This window comes from Gavia stellata, chromosome 13 (assembly GCF_030936135.1).
Source record: "Gavia stellata isolate bGavSte3 chromosome 13, bGavSte3.hap2, whole genome shotgun sequence".
Taxonomy (NCBI): domain Eukaryota; kingdom Metazoa; phylum Chordata; class Aves; order Gaviiformes; family Gaviidae; genus Gavia; species Gavia stellata.
Genome location: NC_082606.1, coordinates 1,827,691 through 1,848,476, shown reverse-complemented (window position 1 = coordinate 1,848,476; position 20,786 = coordinate 1,827,691). Strand labels below are relative to the sequence as shown.

General features: G+C 40.4%; 1 protein-coding gene across 1 annotated transcript in view; it reads left to right on the top strand.

The window, feature by feature from the left end:
* MYO9A (myosin IXA) overlaps positions 1-20,786 on the top strand; it is a 159,045-nt gene that overhangs the window by 37,188 nt on the left and 101,071 nt on the right. The window contains exons 3-8 of the mRNA XM_059823674.1: positions 2,377-2,439; positions 3,628-3,727; positions 6,380-6,436; positions 10,693-10,790; positions 13,144-13,270; positions 20,473-20,562. Of these exons, the coding sequence (XP_059679657.1) occupies positions 2,377-2,439; positions 3,628-3,727; positions 6,380-6,436; positions 10,693-10,790; positions 13,144-13,270; positions 20,473-20,562 (535 nt within the window). The remainder of the gene's footprint in view (positions 1-2,376; positions 2,440-3,627; positions 3,728-6,379; positions 6,437-10,692; positions 10,791-13,143; positions 13,271-20,472; positions 20,563-20,786) is intronic.

Here is a 20,786-nt window from a genome sequence, read left to right as displayed (position 1 = left end):
AAGCGAGTTCTGGAGGAAGGTCTTTGCAACCTGTTCAGTCCTCCTGAGATGATCAAAAGCCTCAACATCTGACACGCTCCATAAAATTGCAGAAGAGCCAGATAGGAGACATTTTAATTAAAAGCAACAGTGCCCTGGTATAATGGTAAATCTGTGCAATGGCATGAGGCTGTATCTCAAATACCATGAGTTGGCGCTTTCAACCACGCTGCGCTTGGGTGCTTTGCATGTTGGTATTTGTATATGAAATTCAGTCTCAGATTTCAGATGGTGTTACCTGGTATGCTAAGTACAGGCTCTGTAGCACGCTTAAATGAGTATTTTGCACGAAATCGTACTCTTAGAACTCCTTTTCTTTACAGTTAAAGGTAAATTTGACATAATTGACAACAGTAAATAGAAAGAAAACATTCAGAGACGTCTACTTTTTTATACTTAAATTTGCTTTCCTTTTCACTATCCTATTACAAGGGGGGACACAAGTTCTTCTTGGGACATGTATTCGTTATAACCTTTGCATTGCGCAAGGAGTATTTTATCAAAACAGCATCTTAGTTGCATCTACAAAAATAAATTTATAAAATCAAAACTAAACAACAACAAAAAAAGGTCCTGCTTTAAATAGTGGTTTGGACCAGATGACCTCTAGAAGACCCTTCCAACCTAAATTATTGCACGATAGTGATTTTTTTGGGGGAGGGTTGTCTATAATAAGAGCAGAAACCACAGGGGAAGGGATGAAATGTCAGGGGCGGTGGATGTGATCCAGGTTGTCGTTCAGCAGCGTGCTCAGCTGCTGCCCAGGGGTGTGAGCGGGATCTGGGACACTCTGATACCTTTTTCACTACCTCATCTCTTCCCCGAGCCTGCAGAGAATTTCATGGCATGGCTTGGAAAGGAAAAATTGGTTTCGGGTTAGAAAGGAGATATACAAAACCCCCTGTGGTCGAGGAATATCCATAGACTATTCTCAGCTTCCTCGCAGAGAACAAACAAGAATCACCCTTTTGGTGCACATCATACAGAGGAATAATACTGCTTTGCTGTCTGTCTTTCTTTACTCCTCCTGTCCGGCAAAAGCATCCTGTTGTGGGCTGGATATGCCATTTCCCAAAGCCTCTCCTAAAAGCTACCGTAAGAGTTGTCACAAAACCTCCGCAGAGTGTCCAAGTGATTTATTTCATTTTCTTTTTTAGTGAAAGGAGGGGAGAATTACTGACATGCAAGTAATAAATGAATCTGTCCTCCTGACTGGAGAATCTGGTGGAGAAGCGAGCACTGAGGCACCTCCTTGGCCTACCGTGCCCAAGGTTCATTGGGTTTCCCGATTCATACAGAATCACAGAATGAGGGGGGTTGGAAGGGACCTCTGGAGACCATCTGGTCCAACCCCCCGCCGGAGCAGGGTCACCCAGAGCAGGTTGCACAGGAATGCGTCCAGGCAAGTCTTGAGTATCTCCAGAGAAGGAGACTCCACAACCTCTCGGGGCAGCCTGTTCCAGGGCTCAAAGGAAAGAAGTTCCTCCCCATGTGTAGACGGAACTTCCTATGACCACGTTTGTGCCCGTTCCCTCTCATCCTGTCGCTGGGCACCACTGAAAAAAGACGTGGCTGCTAATGTTGGTGCCACGTCACCGGGACTCTGTAGCTGGAAAAGCACAGCTACATCATCAAAATTGCCAATTATAACTCTGGTTTCTAAATCCCTATCATTACTGGTTAGTATTGTTTGGAAGAAAAAACCTGTTGAAGCTTGTTTTAGCTCTTCAAGCTTGAAAAAAGTATTTAATATGTAAATGAAACATGTTTATTATAGAGGCTCTTAGGATAAAATGTAAACTCCAATAAGGAGCTTTTGCAATTGTTTATTTTTTGACCGTAGCCACGAGTTAATAACCGGAGTTTTTGTTGAGAAGTGGCTCTTCTGGAAGAGAGGACAGTAGTTTGGGGACTGATTCTGCAGCTAAATCTGATCTTGCAAACTTTTGCATCCAGATGTATTTCTTGTTGAAGTAGGGTTTGTGCACAAATCTTGGTCTGCAAGCAATTTTATTTTGCTGGCTTTGGATGAAATAGGTATCCGAGATTCTTCGTTGCTGTCAAAATTTCCTCCTGCGCTCCCTGCCCATAGGCTAACGCATCTGAGATCATGTTTTTCATATCCAAGTTAGTGTTGGCTTTGTATCAAACCAAAAAAACCTCAAAAGCCAAACATAATATTGGGCTTGTTCTGCCTAGGAAGAAATTTATATAACTAAGTGAAACAAGGCTGAAACTTTTTTTTGTGCGCACTAAGACTGAAAAGTCCCGGTAAAGCTGTGTTCATTTAAGTTGAATATTGGGTCAATGAATAACGCTTTTATTTTTTCCTTCCAGAGCTTATGTTGAAAAGTACCTCCTGGAGAAATCCAGACTTGTCTATCAGGAGCACAATGAACGGTAGGTGCCTATATTTTGCTTACAGGGTTGGTTTTGACTTCAGGATTTTCACGCTCCTAACCCTGTGCTTCAAAAAGAAATGATGCATTTTATATTTTGCTGTTTAGGGAGGAATAAACTCCCCAGGGGAAATAAACTCCATTATTGTATTGACAGTCCTTGACTTATATTTTCCATTGTCTGTATGATTCCTGTCATATGGATTATTACGTACCATTTGTTTTCTTGTGCGACTGGTAACCTATTTAATATCTAATATGGGGTTGGGGGGGAAGATGGTATTTTAAATCTGTTTTACAGAATTAAACCATCAGAAGGGCCTCTAGAAAAAGCTAAGATTACACAGGCAAGAAATTTAAGCAAGTTGTTCTTTCCTAACTGCAAAGTGTTATTTACATCCACCTCTCTCAGTAAATATTACTCTGATTTTAAATAAATTTGCTGCTTCTAGTTGTCTTGCAACTGTTGGCACTTCCGTCTGTATTTCCCTTTTGAGATACATGTTGTGCGTGAAGTTTTCTCGAATGCTCATGGGCTGATCCCGCAGTCAAATAGCATAAACAGCCTTGACGAATGTACTCTTGAGTGTTGCAAGATGATTAAACTTGGCTCGTCTTGGAAAACATCCAACAGAAAAGCAACGTTTTAATTTTAGAAATACTGCTACACTCTTAGCCTTAATCCGTGTTAGAGTTGTCTTGAAGCAAAACAGATGAGTGTCACTTGGGCCGGTTTTAGTATTAGTAATATTCAAGTATTTTGAATATTTGAGTAGCCGTAGAGAACGGCATAGAGAACTGCAACTGCAAAACCATTACCTTGTTTAATGGCAATAATGTATTAAAAATAATAGTAATTTCTGCATTGCAAGGAAAGATGTTGTTTTGATTCTAATAAATACGTAGGCATTGCACATGCTTCTGGAGGAAAACGTGACGATGTCAGCCAGGAATTCTTAAAGTATATTCTAGGGCAGTGGATGTCCTTGGCTGGAAAAGAGGGATCTCACTCTCCATTACTTAATTTCATCTTTTGCATCACTGCAAAGTGGGTATGGGCCATTTCTAAACAGCGTTGAGGTCTGAGCTTGGAAGCTGGAAAATCAGGTTATGAGGTTTACATGCGCTTCTCGGCTTAATGCTGCTGTTCATTTTGAAGTCTAACGTCGTCTTTTTCATTTGTCACCAGGAACTACCACGTATTTTATTACCTCCTGGCAGGAGCGAGCGAGGAAGAGAGATCAGCGTTTCATCTGAAGCAGCCTGAGGAATATCATTACCTCAACCAGGTGGGAATACCATACAGGAATATAATACAGGGTCTTGCCTTTTCTACTGCTGATACTGAATGCTAATAAAGAAAATGTGTGGAGCAGTAAAAATGAGTTGTGTGAATGCTCTATAGTCAGGCTCCTGTCGAAGGGAGAAACAGTAATAATTTACCTGATATCTGTGGGAACGTCATTTACTCATCAACATCTGTCTGCTGAGCAGAAGAAAAAAGAAAATACGTGATACCCGTAGGTCTTCAGGATATGACGTCTTGCATGAGGTAGTCCTAATTCTGTAGCTTCATGGCTGGCTGTTAGCATGATCCTTTGAATTTAACAATAGAATAAGTTTCATATCAATAAAAACACGGCAACCATTGAAAATGTGTGAACTAAAAACGAGTGAGGTACTACCGGTGACCAACTAAACCCCTACTTTGGTAAATCTGATTTACTTCAGGTATTTAAGATACGGTTGTCCACTGATGCTGGTGAATAGGGTCTTTACTGCCTTTTGCTTAAAAAAAACCGAAAAAAAGCATTAGGAATATATGGAAGAGTGGTTAGGTTATACGTTGATTTTAACTAATTGCAATTTTCTCGGAGCTGAAACATGATTAGCAATAAAGAGCGATTTAAACCACAAGCTGGAGAGAAACTTGTACGCGCAGTGCAACCCAAATAGCCTTTAGTCTTTCTAGAAATATTATTTAACTGTGGAATACGTCTCAATTACCCGGGGCTTTTTAAAGATCTTTTTAAAGAGGACTATGAAAACCAAAATCTATTGTAATATTAACGACTCCCACCCACTCTTCGCAGGATCAGGAAATTCGCACAAATGAGTAACATCTTAAGAGCTGAAGGCTTTTTGCTCGCTGTCTTTGTGCCTCAGGCGTTGGTTGGAGAACGTGGTGTGATCTTCACGGCCATCTGCGCTGTAGTTTTTGCAGCGGGAAAGTGCCAAGATCGTTTGGATCGAATGTTTTGTCAGATTCACAGGTTTTGTTGGGCAATCCGGTAGTTTTACGTTAGTCGAAAACATTGCTTTTAATTATAGTCCTTTTTTTTTAATAGCAGTTTAACGTTCAAGGGCATTAATATTTAAAATAAAAGAATAAATCCAATGATGTGTAATGTGTAGATCTAATAGGACTGATAATTTAGGTTGAAACATTTATTTTAATCTAAATTAGGATCTTGGGGGCAAGCAGGCTGGAGGAAGGATGCTGAGGTACGTCCAGTGGTTAAAGGAAGCAGACTCTGGACTTGGCTGAGCGCAGTGTATGGGCAATAGCCACAGTCTGAATTTTTAGGGTTTTTATTATAATAATTTTTTAATTTTTAATAATTCCAGTTAGTGTTAGAGAGACCATTTGAAATTGATAATTATGGGAAAATGGCTTCTTTAGATGTGTTCAGGGCATCGTTTCAAATTAAGGCTTTCTGACAATGCAGTAACAGCTTTTCCGTGCCCTATAGGCAGGAGGAAAAAGGAAAATAAAGAGATAAAAGGAAAAAAAAAGGAAGTGGAGGAATAGGGAAACATAAAAGCGGAAAGTAATAAAATGACCCCTGAGCATTTGCCGTAACTTCTTAAGTGTGTCCTAGAGAAATCTCTGCCTTTTTAAAAGGAAAAAGAATGAGCTCAGAAATGAACCTGAGTGTTTAACTAAAAATTAAATACTAAAATTGAGAAGGTATAAAATATTGAACCAGGCCCCTTAAGTCAAGGATTGACTTAGTCCTTGAGTCAAGCATTATTTTCTTTCTCCCAGGTTCCTCAGCTCACGCTGTGTTATGCAAAACAAACGTGCATTTTTGCATTGCAGATGAGAAATAATCGGTTCAGATATCTCAGCAAAATGTGCTGTTATTTTGTTGATCTGTAAATGCGGGGAGCTGGTTGAAAAAAAAGAGATTTAAATTTTTTTTAAAAGCAAATTTACTTAAACTATCCCCTGAGTTCGGATGACTTCCCGATACCTCATACCAACGGCAGGTGTACCTACCATTGCATACCCTGCAACTTGCTGAATAGTTTCTGTGCTGGTTATTCACATTTATCCATTTTGAAAGTAGTGATTTGCAGGATTAAGTCCTTATTTTAACTTCATCAGGAGCTCTGGTGTCATATGTCTTCTCCACCTTGGGACTGCTCTCTGAGCCTGGAGACTGGCCATGTCCTTTGACTTCTCTCAACTCCATCCCCAGGAAAAAGAAACAAGTTCCTAAAAAGCTTTCAGATGTGGCTTTCTAATCGGTTGGAGAATTGCACTTTTCCAGCACTTACACGTGTCTCGAGCAGAGGTTGAGAGTAGAAACAAAAAATCTGCTCTTCGGTGTGATTTCTCCATCAATAGCTCTTCAGCTCTAAGTAAACCAAAGGTTTCTCCAACCGTGGAGAAAAATAAAAGATCCATTAGGCTTATTGCATGACAGGTCCTCACTGTCTTGAAAACACTGTAAGCAGGAATCAGAGCACCATAAATGCAAAAGCATTATAAATCTTACCTTAAAAAAAAAAAATAATTAAAAAAAAGAATGACTATGCAGAATAACAACAATTATTTTACTTGGAAAGTCAACATCGCCGCCCTGGTTAAAGAGCAGGTAGTGGGAGTTATTTTTGGTCTGAACACTACTTAACCCGGTCTGCCTTGCTTTCAGATGACAAAGAAACCCCTCAGACAGAGCTGGGATGATTATTGCTATGACTCTGAGCCGGTCAGTACAAGTACCCGTGTCTTCTGTGTTGCTGGTGCAGGGCTGCTGCTCACTTGAATTTGTTAGGTGCACCAAGACCTGAGCAGAAAATGAAGCCAAATTAAGTTTAACCTTTTGATTACCCTCTCCCCTCCTCTGCCTTGCAGTGGTGTCGCTTGTGTATTAGCTCGTGACAATACAGATATTTTTTCCCTTGCTCTTTTTTGGTTCCTTCCATCTGGAAAGCTTCTTCAACTGTTGGGTGTGGTCATCTAGTTTTAGCAAACGAAGTATTTTTTGTTCCTTCTTGATATAGTACGTTATGTTTTATGGAAATTGTGATACGGCAGCAATGTGAAAATTGAAATTCCTTTCCGATAAAACAGCAAATCAGTCTCTCAAAGCCCTAAGAGATGCATCAGTTCATGATGGTTGTAGCAGTGTATCTGCTCTCCAGCTTCCAGGAAAAAAGACAAAACCAAAACCATCCCCACTCAACCATCTGCGATATTATCCTGATATTATTCAGAACGCAAACACAATTCCCTCTCCTAAAATAGTTCTGCTGACATGATCGTCCTTTCCAAATGGATTGACCCAAAAAAGGGAACGGTGAAGCTTCTGCCCCTCCTCCGGCTCCTCCTGTGCAACCGGGCTGGAGGCTGTGGCTTCAGTTGGCGACGTGCTTTGGGTGTCTGTGTGTCCCGTGATGGTCTCTGTTGGTTTTGTCTTGCACGGGGAAGCATGTTTCAGATCAGCTGCATGTTGTTCCTGCTGATTTTGCCGCGTGCTTAACGGTTGCCGAACTCTGGCTGATACGGCTGGAAGAGTAAGAGGTAATCTGTGAAGGAGTTGGGTTTCATTCTGGCTAAATAAGCATCTTAACAGCAAGATTTCAGCTGCAAAATCCTTAGGAGGGGAGGAGGGAAGGGGAGTCTAACCCCCCAAGGTTTAAAAATGTTGAATATTTTATTAGCATCTTTAATACACCAGCACCCGTAGAGGTTCTAAAAGAGCAGGGAGTGAAGAGCAAATGCTTTTCTATATGACTTAATACACTTTACTAAGTTGCCAAGATCTTAATTGCTTAAGGAATGGGTTAGGACAATTTACTGGAGGAATTAAAGTTAAAACCAACCCCAGATTTGCCACCTTCTTCTGCGGGGCCAATAATGCCCTGCCAGCTCAGGAGCTTGGCACTTACCGTGTTACTCATATTTCTTTTGCGCAGCAAAACCACGTGCCGTTCCAATTTGGCCGTTTATCTGGTATTTTATTTTGCTCGGGATCAGTTTCTGTGATATTCGTGGGAAATCACATCTTTGCTTCAGTTGATGATTCACTCTTAAACATACCCTGGACCTCTCCCCGTAACCACGGACTCAACCCGCTGCAGACGTCCTGTTTATAAAGATACCTTATTTTTTATATCTTCTTTAACTTTCCATGGAAGTCTGTGGATTGCTTCAATGTGACGATAGTAAATCAGGGGACTCACTTTTGCTGGGAAGCTAGTTGCCCCAGCAGAATATTAATGACGAGTTTGGTCTGTGGGCATGGACTTTGTAACGCTTGTCTGCCCTAATATCAAGGAAACTCCTTTTTTTTTATAATTATCATCTTTTTATCATCCATTAGGAAACAGTACAGAGCCGAACCACTACGGAGAGCATCTGCTTTTAAGTAGATAATTTGCAAAAGGCCTTTCCAGGCGGATTAATGAGTTTGGCAATTGTTATGTAAATCATTAATTAAATTGCCTTTGGCGTAGATTGTGCTACTGAGTTGTCTATGGTATTTCGCTGTTGACTCGTGACTTAATTTTGGATGAATGATGCCACAAAATGAAACTGTCTCTTTGGAATGTGGAGTGCCACTAAAAACGACACTTGGTATCTTTTAAAAAAGTTTTTAAAAAGACTTATTTGCAGAATTTGTGGGTATATTATTGTCCTGCAGACTCCAGGTCCCACCTTAGTGGGTGTGTAAACTTCTCCAGTCTCTCCTCAGCGTATGTGTAGTGGCCAAGGAAGCCAGTTGGCCAAGGTTTGAGTTTAGGAGGGACAGCTTCTTATCCTGATATTTTATGGTGTAAATAATTCCATTGCTGATCCCTGATGATCTTACTGATATAGAGTGTAGATATCTTTGTTGCATTCCTTTGGATAAGGTGTACAGAGAGCTGATATGTCTGTTAAAACGGGTAATTTTCAATAATCCGTTCAACATCTCTAAATTCACTTTGTCCGTGTAGTATTAAGTTGTTGTCCCTGAGGACCATTGATAATTTTTTTTTATTTTCTTGTCCAGTTGAACTTCTCTAGCTTTTAGTTGAGGGGATAGGGCAGTTGCATGTGAGTAAGTCTCCTACATTGAAATAAATATCTTAAATAAGAATTTCTCCCCATGATCAGTAGCTATCGCTGTAATGACACTACAGAGTGGGATGAAGCCACTGATACAGTTGTGAGGCTTTAAAAGGGGATAGGTGCTTTGAGACACGAAGCTGATAACACAAAATAAATAACCTTATTCTATATATTCTGTATTTATTCTATATTTATGATTTATTCTACATACTATAATTGAGTACAAGTGTCTTTTCAAGCAACAGTCATCATCCTGTGACTACTTGGTAGCTGTTCAATGACGTTCACTGTAGTAGTCACGTAACTGTTTAGTGCAGGCTTTCAGAATGCGTTCGTGCACGCTTGCTCATGTGGTAAATATGATTTACAGACAAATGACCAAAAGAGACTGTGTGGATACAGTTGCTTAATTAATTGTCACTGTAAATACAGCTGCAATTTTTCAATTATATACCTGGATTAACTTGTAGAAAGTCTCTATTTAAGTGTTAGTAAAATACGATGAGATTTAAGATAACACTATATTGTGTGATGCACAATAAAGTAATTTTAATTCAAAGGTTGGGAATTTTTATAGGCAGCGATGGGAAAAAGTATTAAATATGGGCTACGACGCGCGACAGAATAATCGGTAATCCATGGGGGGGGGCCCAAGGTGAGCCAAACCAAAAGGATCTTGGCGTTAATAGTCTATATACTCGTTTAAGGAGCATTAATTTAAATGCGTCCCCTAACTATTGGTGCAGGACAATATTAGTTGGGTCCACAATGTCATCGGATTTCCCTGAAAGTATCAATGACTGCTGTCAGGTTGGGGATTATCTGAAAAACTAAACTGTTCAGATGCATTGGCTTCCAAGAAATATAAAATGTAATGGATTTCAAATTCTCACAATGCTCGCATTTTTAGAAAACTTCTTGGTGGTTAGAATAAAGTTAGTGAAAAATATATTAAAGCTTTCCCTTTCCTATGCAGGATTTAATTCACTGATATTTTACATGAAATCTTGTGAATTCTGTTTTAAAACTGAATTCTTCCTCTTTAGTTATAGGAACTCCTAATGGCCCAGGACTTAATGTGGAATAAACTGCCTGTAAATGTGTAACATCTTTCATCTCGTTGTTAATTCACGTCCTTTTTGTATGCTAATCGTCCCACATTGATGAACTCTCGCCATACTGTTAGAATGGTGTGACTCACCTCTTGCGTTCAAGGTTAAGCCTGGGAGATAAGGATGTATCTCCGGGGAAAAAATAGCCAAACCCGTTATTTTGGAAAAGGTATACCAACACAGTCCCCCCTGAGGTCCAGGCTATTCAAACCAAGGCATTTGTGGTGGAGATCTATTGTCTTTTGAAAGACCATCTTGCCATGCTGGATAAAAAAGCAGTACAGAGAAAAATGTTTGTTTATGCAATAAATAATTCTTATATTGAAATTTGCACTCTGGTTAGCTTTTCCATAAAGCCCTTGTAGAAGCAGATTCTACTAAACAGCTTGATTTAAAAAAATAAAAAATTAAACTTAAAAAAAAAACCTAAAAAAAATCACTTTTAATTGTGCCTACTCTTTCTAATATTTAAGAACAAAAATTCTGCCTTGCCACTGCAGCTAATCCTGGTCTTTTATTGTATCGTATATGTGTTTCTTGCTATATCTGCTACGGTGCTGTGAATCCTCCTGTCCCTGGGCTGGGTGTCGGGGCTAATTAGCCATGATTATTCCTCATAATATCAGCGGGGCCTCCTGGATATCTCATTTCCCTGTGCCAGATTGGAAATGTTCTAGTCGCCGATAAAATGCATGGGAGTCACTAAATTATATTTATGAAGTGTTGACTTGGCCATCTGGACCTGTTCTGATCTTAATTTCTTTCAGTGCTAAATCTTTCTGTTCAAACCCGACAGGACTGCTTTTCCGTGGAAGGGGAGGACTTGAAACATGACTTTGAGCGGTTACAACTGGCCATGGAGATGGTGGGGTTTCTTCCCAAGACTCGCAGACAGTGAGTTTATTTTCCATACTTTGAAAATTATGTTAGTTAATATAACCTCCATTATCAGTGAGATAATTCACCTGACTTGAGCTAACGTAACTGTTGTGCTCTACATAACATACCAGGCTGGTGAGAAGGAATAATTGGTGAGACACTGGTAGAGGTTGCCCAGACAAATTGTGGATGCCCCATCACTGGAAGCGTTCAAGGCCAGGTTGGATGGGGCTTTGAGCAACCTGGTCTAGTGGAAAGTGTCCCTGCCCGCGGCAGGGGGCTTGGACTAGATGATCTTTGAAGGTCCCTTCCAACCCAAGCCATTCTGTGATTCTGTGAATAATGACACTTGACCATTCATACAATAAAGGAGTAAGCAAAATTTAAAGATATCAACAAGATATGCCAATCATTACTGTAGTTAACAATTCTCTTTATGGAGTGTTGGCAGGAAGTTGGAACCTCGAAGTATTTTTCAACCGTTCATGAATAGTCATGCCTTACTCTGCATGTCATGAATTCAGATCCTGGTTTAATCAGAAATCCTGATTATTAGTCATCATTCTTAATTGTTTGCATGCAATTGCTGGTTCTATAGACTCATTGCCAACTGGCCTTCATTCACTAATTCACTGGGAGTACTGGTTGAAAAACTGGACTTCTTAGCTGGGTTGTAATACTGCCTTCCCCCGACTGCAAGGAATTACATGCTTCACGAAAGTCATCTTCAACCGAAATCGCAAAATAATTCCTCTCGTATTGATCGTTGGCTTGAAAGTCTTGAGTAGATTTGAATGAATTTGACAAATATGTTGCTGAGGTTAGTAACAGGGATAGAAAAAATATGTATTTAAAAAAAGAGCTCAAAATGAGTATGATTTTGATGTCGTAAGTATTGCTGGAAAGCACATCGGTAGCTGGAACACAATGAGAAATCTTGTGCTTTTTCGAGTCAAAACGTTCAAACGATAATTTAATGAACGTGGATCTTTCTGTCTGAAATCCTGGAGGTTTACGTGGGAACAGAGAATTACTGCTTTGTACTAACGGCACTTGAAACCCTATTCATCACCTTGGGTAAATGACGTTTAAGATGCTAACATATAACTTTTTTTTTCTTTTTTTTTTTTTTTTCCCAGCTGGGTGGATTACCTCCTGTTCTTTTAAGCATCATTTTTCTTGCTTTTTTAACATGTATTTGAGCCAGCAGTTAGAAGCCCTTAACTGTGAGACATTGTCCTGCCTTCTGCTCCAACAGAAATTTTTACCCAGCTGAGAATCTTTTTCACAATCTCATCCTTTATCCCTACCTTGTAACAAATTAATTACGACATTATGGCTGCTTTTTCTCTCTCCGTTCCACGCAGGTGGATAAACCCAAGTATACGTCCTTTTAATGCAAATACGTTATTTGTCAGCGTGGTTCCGTATCGTTCAAGAATCAGGTTTCAGCGACAAGGTTTTTCTCAAGCCTCTTCAGGGTGCAAGGTTGCTGTGGAGTAAAGGAATTTAATTGACAGACTAAGGAGTCTGGACTGAGCACAGTTGGATGTCACAGTAAATTCATGCTTTTAATTTACCGTGCACTAACTTTTCTTGGCGCACAAGTTTTTGTATTTGACCTAGTGAATTTTGCTTGTCAAAAAATATAGCGGATTCTTCGCTACACGAGCAAATTTATTCTCCTTGGCATGGTACAACTGTAACGCGAAGGAGTAACCACCTTCAGCTGACTCTAAAAAGGGAGGACATTTTAACTATTACTATACTTTTATACCTGATTGTTTATAGCAAAACATAGGGTTTCACCTCTGTGGAAACAGTTACAGAAGAGGAATGTTTATAATTGCATCCCTGTAATTCATGACAAGGAATCAGTATCCCCATTTTAGAGATAAGGAAGGACCGGCTTGGAGAGGTGCAAGGTGTGTTGTGCAGGCGAGCTGGTGGCATGGCTAAGAATCAAATTTGATTTTATTCATTTTTAGCTCCCTGGAGAGTGTAGAAATAGGGGCAAACAGAGTTTATTGCTGAAGTCAGCCACGACTCGATAGTCTCAGAGCTATTTTTTCAGAGGAGTTTTGGGGTTTTTTTTGGAGGAGTGAGGATATCACTTAAAAATTATCAAATTTAAAAAAAAATTAAAATTTAAAATTTAAATTTACATGAGGCGAATTGGATGCTTAAGTTGAGCATAATTTTTGAGGAAACCTTTAGAGATTTGGGGCATAAACTGCTTTGGATTGAAAATTAGAGGAATGAATCGAATACAAAGGTGGCACTTGGATGTTTGGGGATGCGGTTTGCTTTTTCATTGGCTTTAAGACAAAACAACCGAGTGAAAATGAGTTCTCTTTATTTTCTTTAGAATTTTCTCTCTCTTGTCGGCGATACTACACCTGGGTAACATCCGTTACAAAAAGAAGACCTACCGGGATGACTCCATTGATATTTGTAACCCTGAAATACTACCTATTGTGTCGGACCTGCTGGAGGTAAGCCTTCGTTTTCCAGCCTGTAACGTTCACACCTAATGAGCCACCTCCGTTTTAGAATAGAATTTATTTCCAGTTTCACTGGAGAGGAAGTTCTCTTGTGTTACCGTTCATATGGGCTGTTCAAGTTTGCCGGTGAAAAGTTCTAAAGATTTTTTTAATGAGGTTTTTAATGTAGGGATTTTTCCCCTACTCTTCAACTTCAGGTTTAACTGATTGAAAATACTGTTTCTGTGATTTAAATTGGAAAGATTGCAAACCAGTTCCAGGTGGAAAGCAAACCTGCCATTCAATACAGTAGTTTCTTCAATCGCCAACCATCAGCTCCCTCACCAAAATTCCCTGATGCTCCTGCAATCTGTCCCAATATTTGTATAAGAAACTGGAGCAACTGTAAGACCATCAGCCCACTCTTCTGGTTCAGGTGGTGGCTGTAGGAGATGCTGAGCTCGCTCGCCGTATTTTGCTGTCTGTTGTTACCCTGCCAGCATCCCCAAAGGCTGTATTAGAGATGCTGGAGGGTGCTTCTCATCCCTTTAGTACCCATTTATCCTATTATCCATGCATTTCTCTAGTTCTTTTGTGAACCTCTTGATGCTATCTGGTGTTTTAAGACCCTTTACCGAAAGCACTTTGTCCTCTGTGAGTCACCGCTGTGCCAGTATCATTTAGGAAGGGTTTGTAGGTCTCAGCCCAGATGGCCCAGGGCCATATCCAAGTCTGTAAATCAGTGTAAAAGCACTAAGTTCGTTCTTAGGAGAGCTGCTCTATTAGCCCAAGCAGATTAAGAAGCTGTGGCATTACTTTTTCATGAGAAAAGTTTTAATTTCAAGGAGTCACCTTGGCGTGCGCTTGCCTTGCACGGTCAAGAGCTGAGGTCAAAACCTCTTGACGTGGATATAGGTGGCCAGAAGCTCTCCTTGCTGTCTCACTTTTCTTGAAACACTCTAAACCACCTGTAACTCCAAAGGATACTGAAATGTTACACTTGTAGTTGGATAAAAAACCCTATTATCTTTATCCCTTTGTACTCACTGGACGGTGTGGAAAGTTTAATTTTTGCTAATTATATGATAGCATCGGAAGATAACTCGTCATTTTGTGTACACGTAATGCTCTTCCCATTCCTTCCCTTAAATAACGGTTGTGCTATCTCACTACTTAAAGAACTCGGGAACTGGCTCTCAGATTTTCATAGCACTTCATTAATGCTTTGAATTTAGGGAGGGGAAAGCTTCTGTAAAATATGGGTATAAGCAGCTGGATGCTCTTTGCATCTTGGCATTGGAGATTGCAGGAATAAACAGAAGGAAAATATGAGTTTGGAGGATAATGTGGTTGATCTTACCCCGTTAAAAATGGCCATAGCGAGAGCACCAAGTCATTTAAGAAGTAATTGTTTTTAAAAAAAGCTTTGAATAAGAGAGTGACTTAGAGATCTGAGAAAGTTCCAGGCTTTGGGTCTTTGCCCTGGCTTTCTTCTGCAAACAAACTCTTCTGCAACATCTGCATGCTGTAAGGTATCAGGTTATTTTTTGCTCGTGTACATGTGAAATGATGCATCGGTTGAACCCTATAGATCCAACGGTGGCTTAGTGCCATGGTTTGGTACAGCATAGAGCATGGATACCGTGCTCACGTACAGATAATGTCAACAAGATGTAAAAAATAAAATATATATATATATATCTATTTAACATCACCATTTTGAAAAAGCACTAGAATCTGGTGTAGCTGAGCAAAGTGATAGATTTCTGTTCATCTTGGTAATTCTCTTGCAAGCTAAATTACCGTATACAGCATAAAATGCTTGTTAATTAGATCAGGACAGTGCAGATCTCAGGTATGATCTTGTGAAATACATTGCTGAGTTTGGGTAAGCGCTGTTGCTTGTCCTTAAAGTTGCATTTATATGGTAATTTATCCGTGGAATTGGAGACATTGGTTGCCTCCAAATGTAAAGTTTCCAATAGATCCACTTCCCAATCAGCCAACAATCTCATTTTCAGAAGAGGCTTGGTTTCTCTTTCTGAAATGCTGAACCTTTGCAGACCTGAACAGATCTTTTTTTCATTCTTGTTCAATTTTGACCAGAAGGAAGACTAAAGGGTTCAAACAGATGAAACATCATCACAAAGAGCATCCATTTGCACTTCATGCGTTAGTTAGCTACTTACGACTCTCCAAATTAAGTGCAGTGAATTCTTCTCAGCCAGAGACCAAAAATGTTGGTTGAAATGTTTCACGCTGTATTTTGTCTCATTTGGGTGATTATTTTTATTACATTTTTTTTGTTTGTGGTCACTGAACAGTATAAAGTTTTGCTTTTCACATCGTTGTTGCTAAAAATATGAATTGGCTTGAAAAAGTTATTAATCCCCTCTCTAGATCTTGGCATTACTCGCTAAGACTGAAAAATCATCTCGCAATAAAAATAATATTAGTTGACAAATAGTTTAACTTCTTTTCATACAGCCACTGGGTGCTTGGCAGGACTGCCTTGAGCATAGCAAAATGATGCAAGAAGCCAGCTCTGTTGTGATCTGGTATTTGCAGGCAAAGATTTGGGGAATATTTTGGTTTGGGGTTTTTTTCCTTAAATGACTCGCTGGATTTGTTCGCTCAAGGATTTGACATGGAAAAAAAAATCCAACTGGACTCGGTGGAAAGGCTCAGAGCAGCAGGAGCTGAATTGGCCATCTCTGAGACCAGCCAAGAAGAGGGGATGCAGAGGTCCTCCTGCACCGCACCGGTGGGGCGGTAGCCTTCATGGCGAGGGGAGGACCAAATAGCCTGGCTGAAATGAAAACTTTAGGCAAAGCTAAGGTGTTTTCCCCCTCCAAAGGAAAGTCTGGCCCAAATTATCATGAGCTTAGCTGGTTTATGTTGGAGTCTCTGGGCCTCTAAGGTCAACTGGGGGGATTTCCCTGCTGCAGCAGTTAATGCAACAACACTGAACAACTGTCCTTCCTCTGTATAACGGGACTCGTGTCCCTGTAAAATGAAGCTAATATGCAGATTTTTTGAAGGAATCTGGGAGGAGATGACAATCTGCGACGGATTTGATTTTTCTTAGATACCAACAACCCCGTCCAATATGGTTTTGGTTTATTAAAACATTCAGACCAGCATTTGTTGAAAAAGCAAACTGCAATATAGGATTTTGGCCAGACTCTGCAGATCATTGTTTCATTTACAGTAAGACCCTGATTCCTTTTTTTTTTTTGAGGAATAGACATAGCGTGTGGATTACGTGAGGCTCTTGGCAGGTTTTTCACGGCCTTTGTTTAAACTTTACTGAAATACCGTGCCGTTGCGTGATGTCAAGGCTGCCTGATGGATCGAGCAGACGTGGAGTCCTGTGCAAGCACTGCAAATATCAGGGGTCCTCGGCAGAAATCATAGAGGATTGTGTAAAATTGGGGAAAACTTTTGTGTTTCTGGGGAAAAGCCTGGAAAGGCTCATTTGTGGGCTTATTAACAAAAGCAATCTGTTAGAAATGATCTGGTGTCAGTTGACCTTAAGAGAGACTGGGGTTTTTTTCCCCATTGGAAGAGCAGGAGCATTTTAATTGTCTACATTTACTTATACTGCAAATTATTTCCGTGGATGGAGCATTGAGTAAGGAAGGCAAATTCTGTCTTCGCTCAATGGAGCAGTTTTATATTCAGTTTTCAGGCTTAGGTAGCCAGCCTCAATGCAAATAAAGGTAAATATAAGTTATCAAGTGTCCTAAAATAGTTTTGCCAGATCTCTTTTTGCATTGGTGATGTTAGCTTTTGGAGCTGATGTCTACCTCCATGGGAGATTTATGTGTTCAAGTTCTTTTTCTACTAAAAAATGGTCTTCAGCTTCCCAGAGGGATCCCACAGACATTGTGCTCCTGGTGTGATAAACATCTTGGAAAGTAATTGGGGAGCAAAAGGGAGGTAAGGATTATGAGGCAGCTGGTGCTTGCATCCAGCCTTCTCTTCTGGATCCATTTTCCGGACGAAGTTTTTGAGGATCATAAAAATCATAGAATGGTTTGGGTTGGATGGGACCTCCAAAGTTCATCTAGTCCAACCCCCCTGCAATGAGCAGGGACATCTTCATCAGATGTGAAGCTCTGAGCCAGAACTCGAGTCAGATATTTTTCTGGTTGTTTGAAAGAAAGTCTGAAGAAAAGGTTCCGATCTTTTTTGAGAAGATCTGATAGAAATCTGAATTTATTTGCTGTTACTCCACACCAGGCAGCTTTTGAACGAGCGCTCAACACTGTAATCTCTTTCTCAAATATGGAAGGAGAGACAAGAAGCGATGTTTTCTTGCTCTCAAGTTGGAAATGGTTCATTTTAATTCAGCTGCTATAACATAATACCCCAGCATTACTGGAGAAGCAATCTCTGCCTGCCTTGGCTCCAGCCCAGCCCTTGCGGGAGCCCGCTGGCTGTCTGCTCCCCGCCGCGCTCCGCTGACGTTTATAGCCACGGCAGCATTGCCGGTCATCCTTCACTGGGTTTTAGAGCTCTAGTCATCCAGCCCTCTCAGCGTTGGTTCGACGTACGTGTGGCAGTGAAGTCTTAAATCTGTATTTTGTCCCTGTAATTAAGATATAAACTCCTATGGGCTGTGTAGCTTTTTTTAAGAGGGAGAGCAGGACTTGCCCTTTAGCACCAGAAAGCAAAAATCCTTGAAACGTAACTTAGAAGTGTAACTCCCAGGACACAAAATAAAGAAATAAGTTGTGTTCTCCTCTTTGCTAATCTGCTAGGATGGTTTTTGTTTCTATTTTAGTCTATCACACTTACTGGAAGAGGAAACATAGGATGTATGCGATGGGGAAGCTGCAAATATCTCCATGCACCAGGGGTCCTTAGTCATCGAGATGCACCGAGTTTATCTTTAGAAAGCTCCTATGGCTCCTCATTGGCATCTGGAGTCAGCTACCTTCAAGCTGTGACCTTAAATGAAAATTAGGATAATTTGGCTGTACCTCTCAGAGGTGATGAAGCGACCAAGATGAAGCCCCACTGGGTGGTAATTGCAGGCAGAGACCCAGGGAGATGCAGGGATTACGTTCCCATCCTTGCCAAGTACAGTTTTGTACGAGAAGATGATTCGATGCGATCCCTCCGGGCCAGCTCGCAGCAGGTCTGGAGATGAAGGACGCGCATCTGCAGGTCTCATCCATCAGGAGAGCAGAGGGAGAAGGAAACCAGGGTGAACATTAGATGGGAATGGTGAGGGATGGCGCGGGTAGTTGTTTAAACCCTTTAAAATCTCTGTGTTTGCTGACAAATCTGGGACTTGGAAGCATTTAGGTTGTTTAGGATTATTACATTGGACTGTTTTGACCAGTAACCATCTGATATCCCTCTGCCTTACTGCCTTTGATAATTAAAAAAAGCCCGCGTGCTGGCTGCGGGTTTGCAGCATCCCTGAAGTAGGATAACGGGTGGTGTCAAACTCACTTTTGTTCCAAGCTGTGCAACTGAGGGAGGGCAGGCGATGGTCCCGCCGTTGCAAGCTGCTGGAAAAGTGTCTGCGTTTTGCCTGCAGAGCTGAAATTAAAAAAAATCACCGTTTTGCTGAATGTAGAATAGAATAGAAACCAAATGTGAAAACTTGCTGTGGACTTCCAGATGAACCAGAAGATTCTTTTTTCCCCGCTTGATTTTGAAAGGTAAAATCAGATCAGAGGAACTGGGAGCTCTAGAGTATTACTGAGGGCTAATGAAATGAACCTCAAGGTGTTGACGTTCGATTTCCAATGACATAGACCTTGCTGGTAGGTGGAGGTTGTATACAGGTGACTTGACGTTTTCTGCTTTCCACACCACAGCAACAAGTTCTTGTTAGTGGGTGTTGCAGGTAAAATTGGTTATATACAAATGCACTGGAGTTTATCAGGGAGACTCCCATGACAGTATTTTTGGTAGAAAGTCGTTTTTTGTACTGAACGGCATCATTATTGCGATGGTTTGTGAGATTTCTTAAGTTCCACTGGCTTATTTGCATTGCTTTTCAGACTAATTACTGGATTAAAGCAGTAAGTCAAAGTACATAAACCACTAAGTTTCCCATCGTCAGCGTCAAATCGTAAATTGTTTACCTGGGATCAAAATATGGCCTCGGACGGCTTCAGAAATGTGGATTTGGTGCTTCTAGTCTTCATCAGAGATGTTCTGAGCAGGTCTGGTGTCTGCATCGAGTCCTTCAGTTAGGATAAGGAGCTTGTATAGACTTCGGTGCGTCTTCTCAAGCAACATCATCTCCGTATCAATGCACAGCTACTACCTTTGAGCTCAAAGATTTTCACCCAGGCTAACAACTCCTTTTTTGACATTGAAATTTAGCAAAGAGCAGTCAACGACTCAAAGTATTTAGGTCTAACTTACATATAAGCATTTCGCCATCTATTCTGGTAGAGAGAGCACGCTTCTGAATTTTTGTCCAGAAGATATCAAAACAAGAGGGACTTGAAACTGGTCGCAAAGAAGGCTTTCTCCCAACAATTCGTGGCAGGTATCACTTAATTTGTTGGCACCATTTACTTATTCGCCGAAGTGTCTGTGTTTACACAACTGATTTTTCTTTCTGCAAACTGGTTTCTGTTAAGGCTGATTGGGGATTGTCGCCTCGCTGGGAACTGGCGTCTTTAGGGAGTAAATATCAAGTGTGAATAGCAGAGTAAATAGCAGGTTTCTTCCTCCTTCTAATTCCTCCCCGCCCTGAAAAACACCAAAATCCCCCTCCACTTGGATATCTCTTATCATCATCATAACTGATGACGCTATTTTTCTTATTTGTAGAGTAATTTGTATGATGTCATCTTGACAACACTAGAAAGTTGACTTATTTTGCCAACAAAAAGTGTGGGAGGGAGAAGCTGCAGCAGGAATGAAGGAAACCAATGTGAAATTGCTAGAAATGCGATGACCGAATGCGGAAAATCGGGTTCCCTTGAATACGGTGGTGTCTGATTTCTGATGCTGGATTTATGTGCTGAGTTGTCTCCTCCCAATGGCTGGTTTGTTCTTATGCATTGAACATTAACTCTGCAAGGGCTGGCAAAAATGTTGTAAATTTTCTTTAAAATTAAATTTATAAATTTTAAATGTATGGAAATACTTACACTTATACTTTTTTTTTTTTTTTACGTTAGATTTTAAAAAAAATATTCCTAGAATAATCATTAACGTCATGATTTTTGTTGTAGGTGAAAGAAGAGATGCTGTTTGAGGCGCTGGTTACCAGAAAGACAGTGACAGTAGGAGAGAAGCTGATCTTACCATACAAACTAGCAGAGGTCTGTACATGATGCTTGTTATTAAAAGGGCAACTCTTGGGATGGTTTTCAATTCTTTCAGATGTACACTCGGCTCTGGTAGAGTTTCTTTTGGTTTTTATTTATTACATAAAAGTAATATAGGAGAAACTGATGTGTATGAATCTAGAAAATGATAGACTTTACGTTACCTTCTACGCCGTTCCTGGAAATCAGCTTTGCACTTTATTCCGTGATAGTCTTCA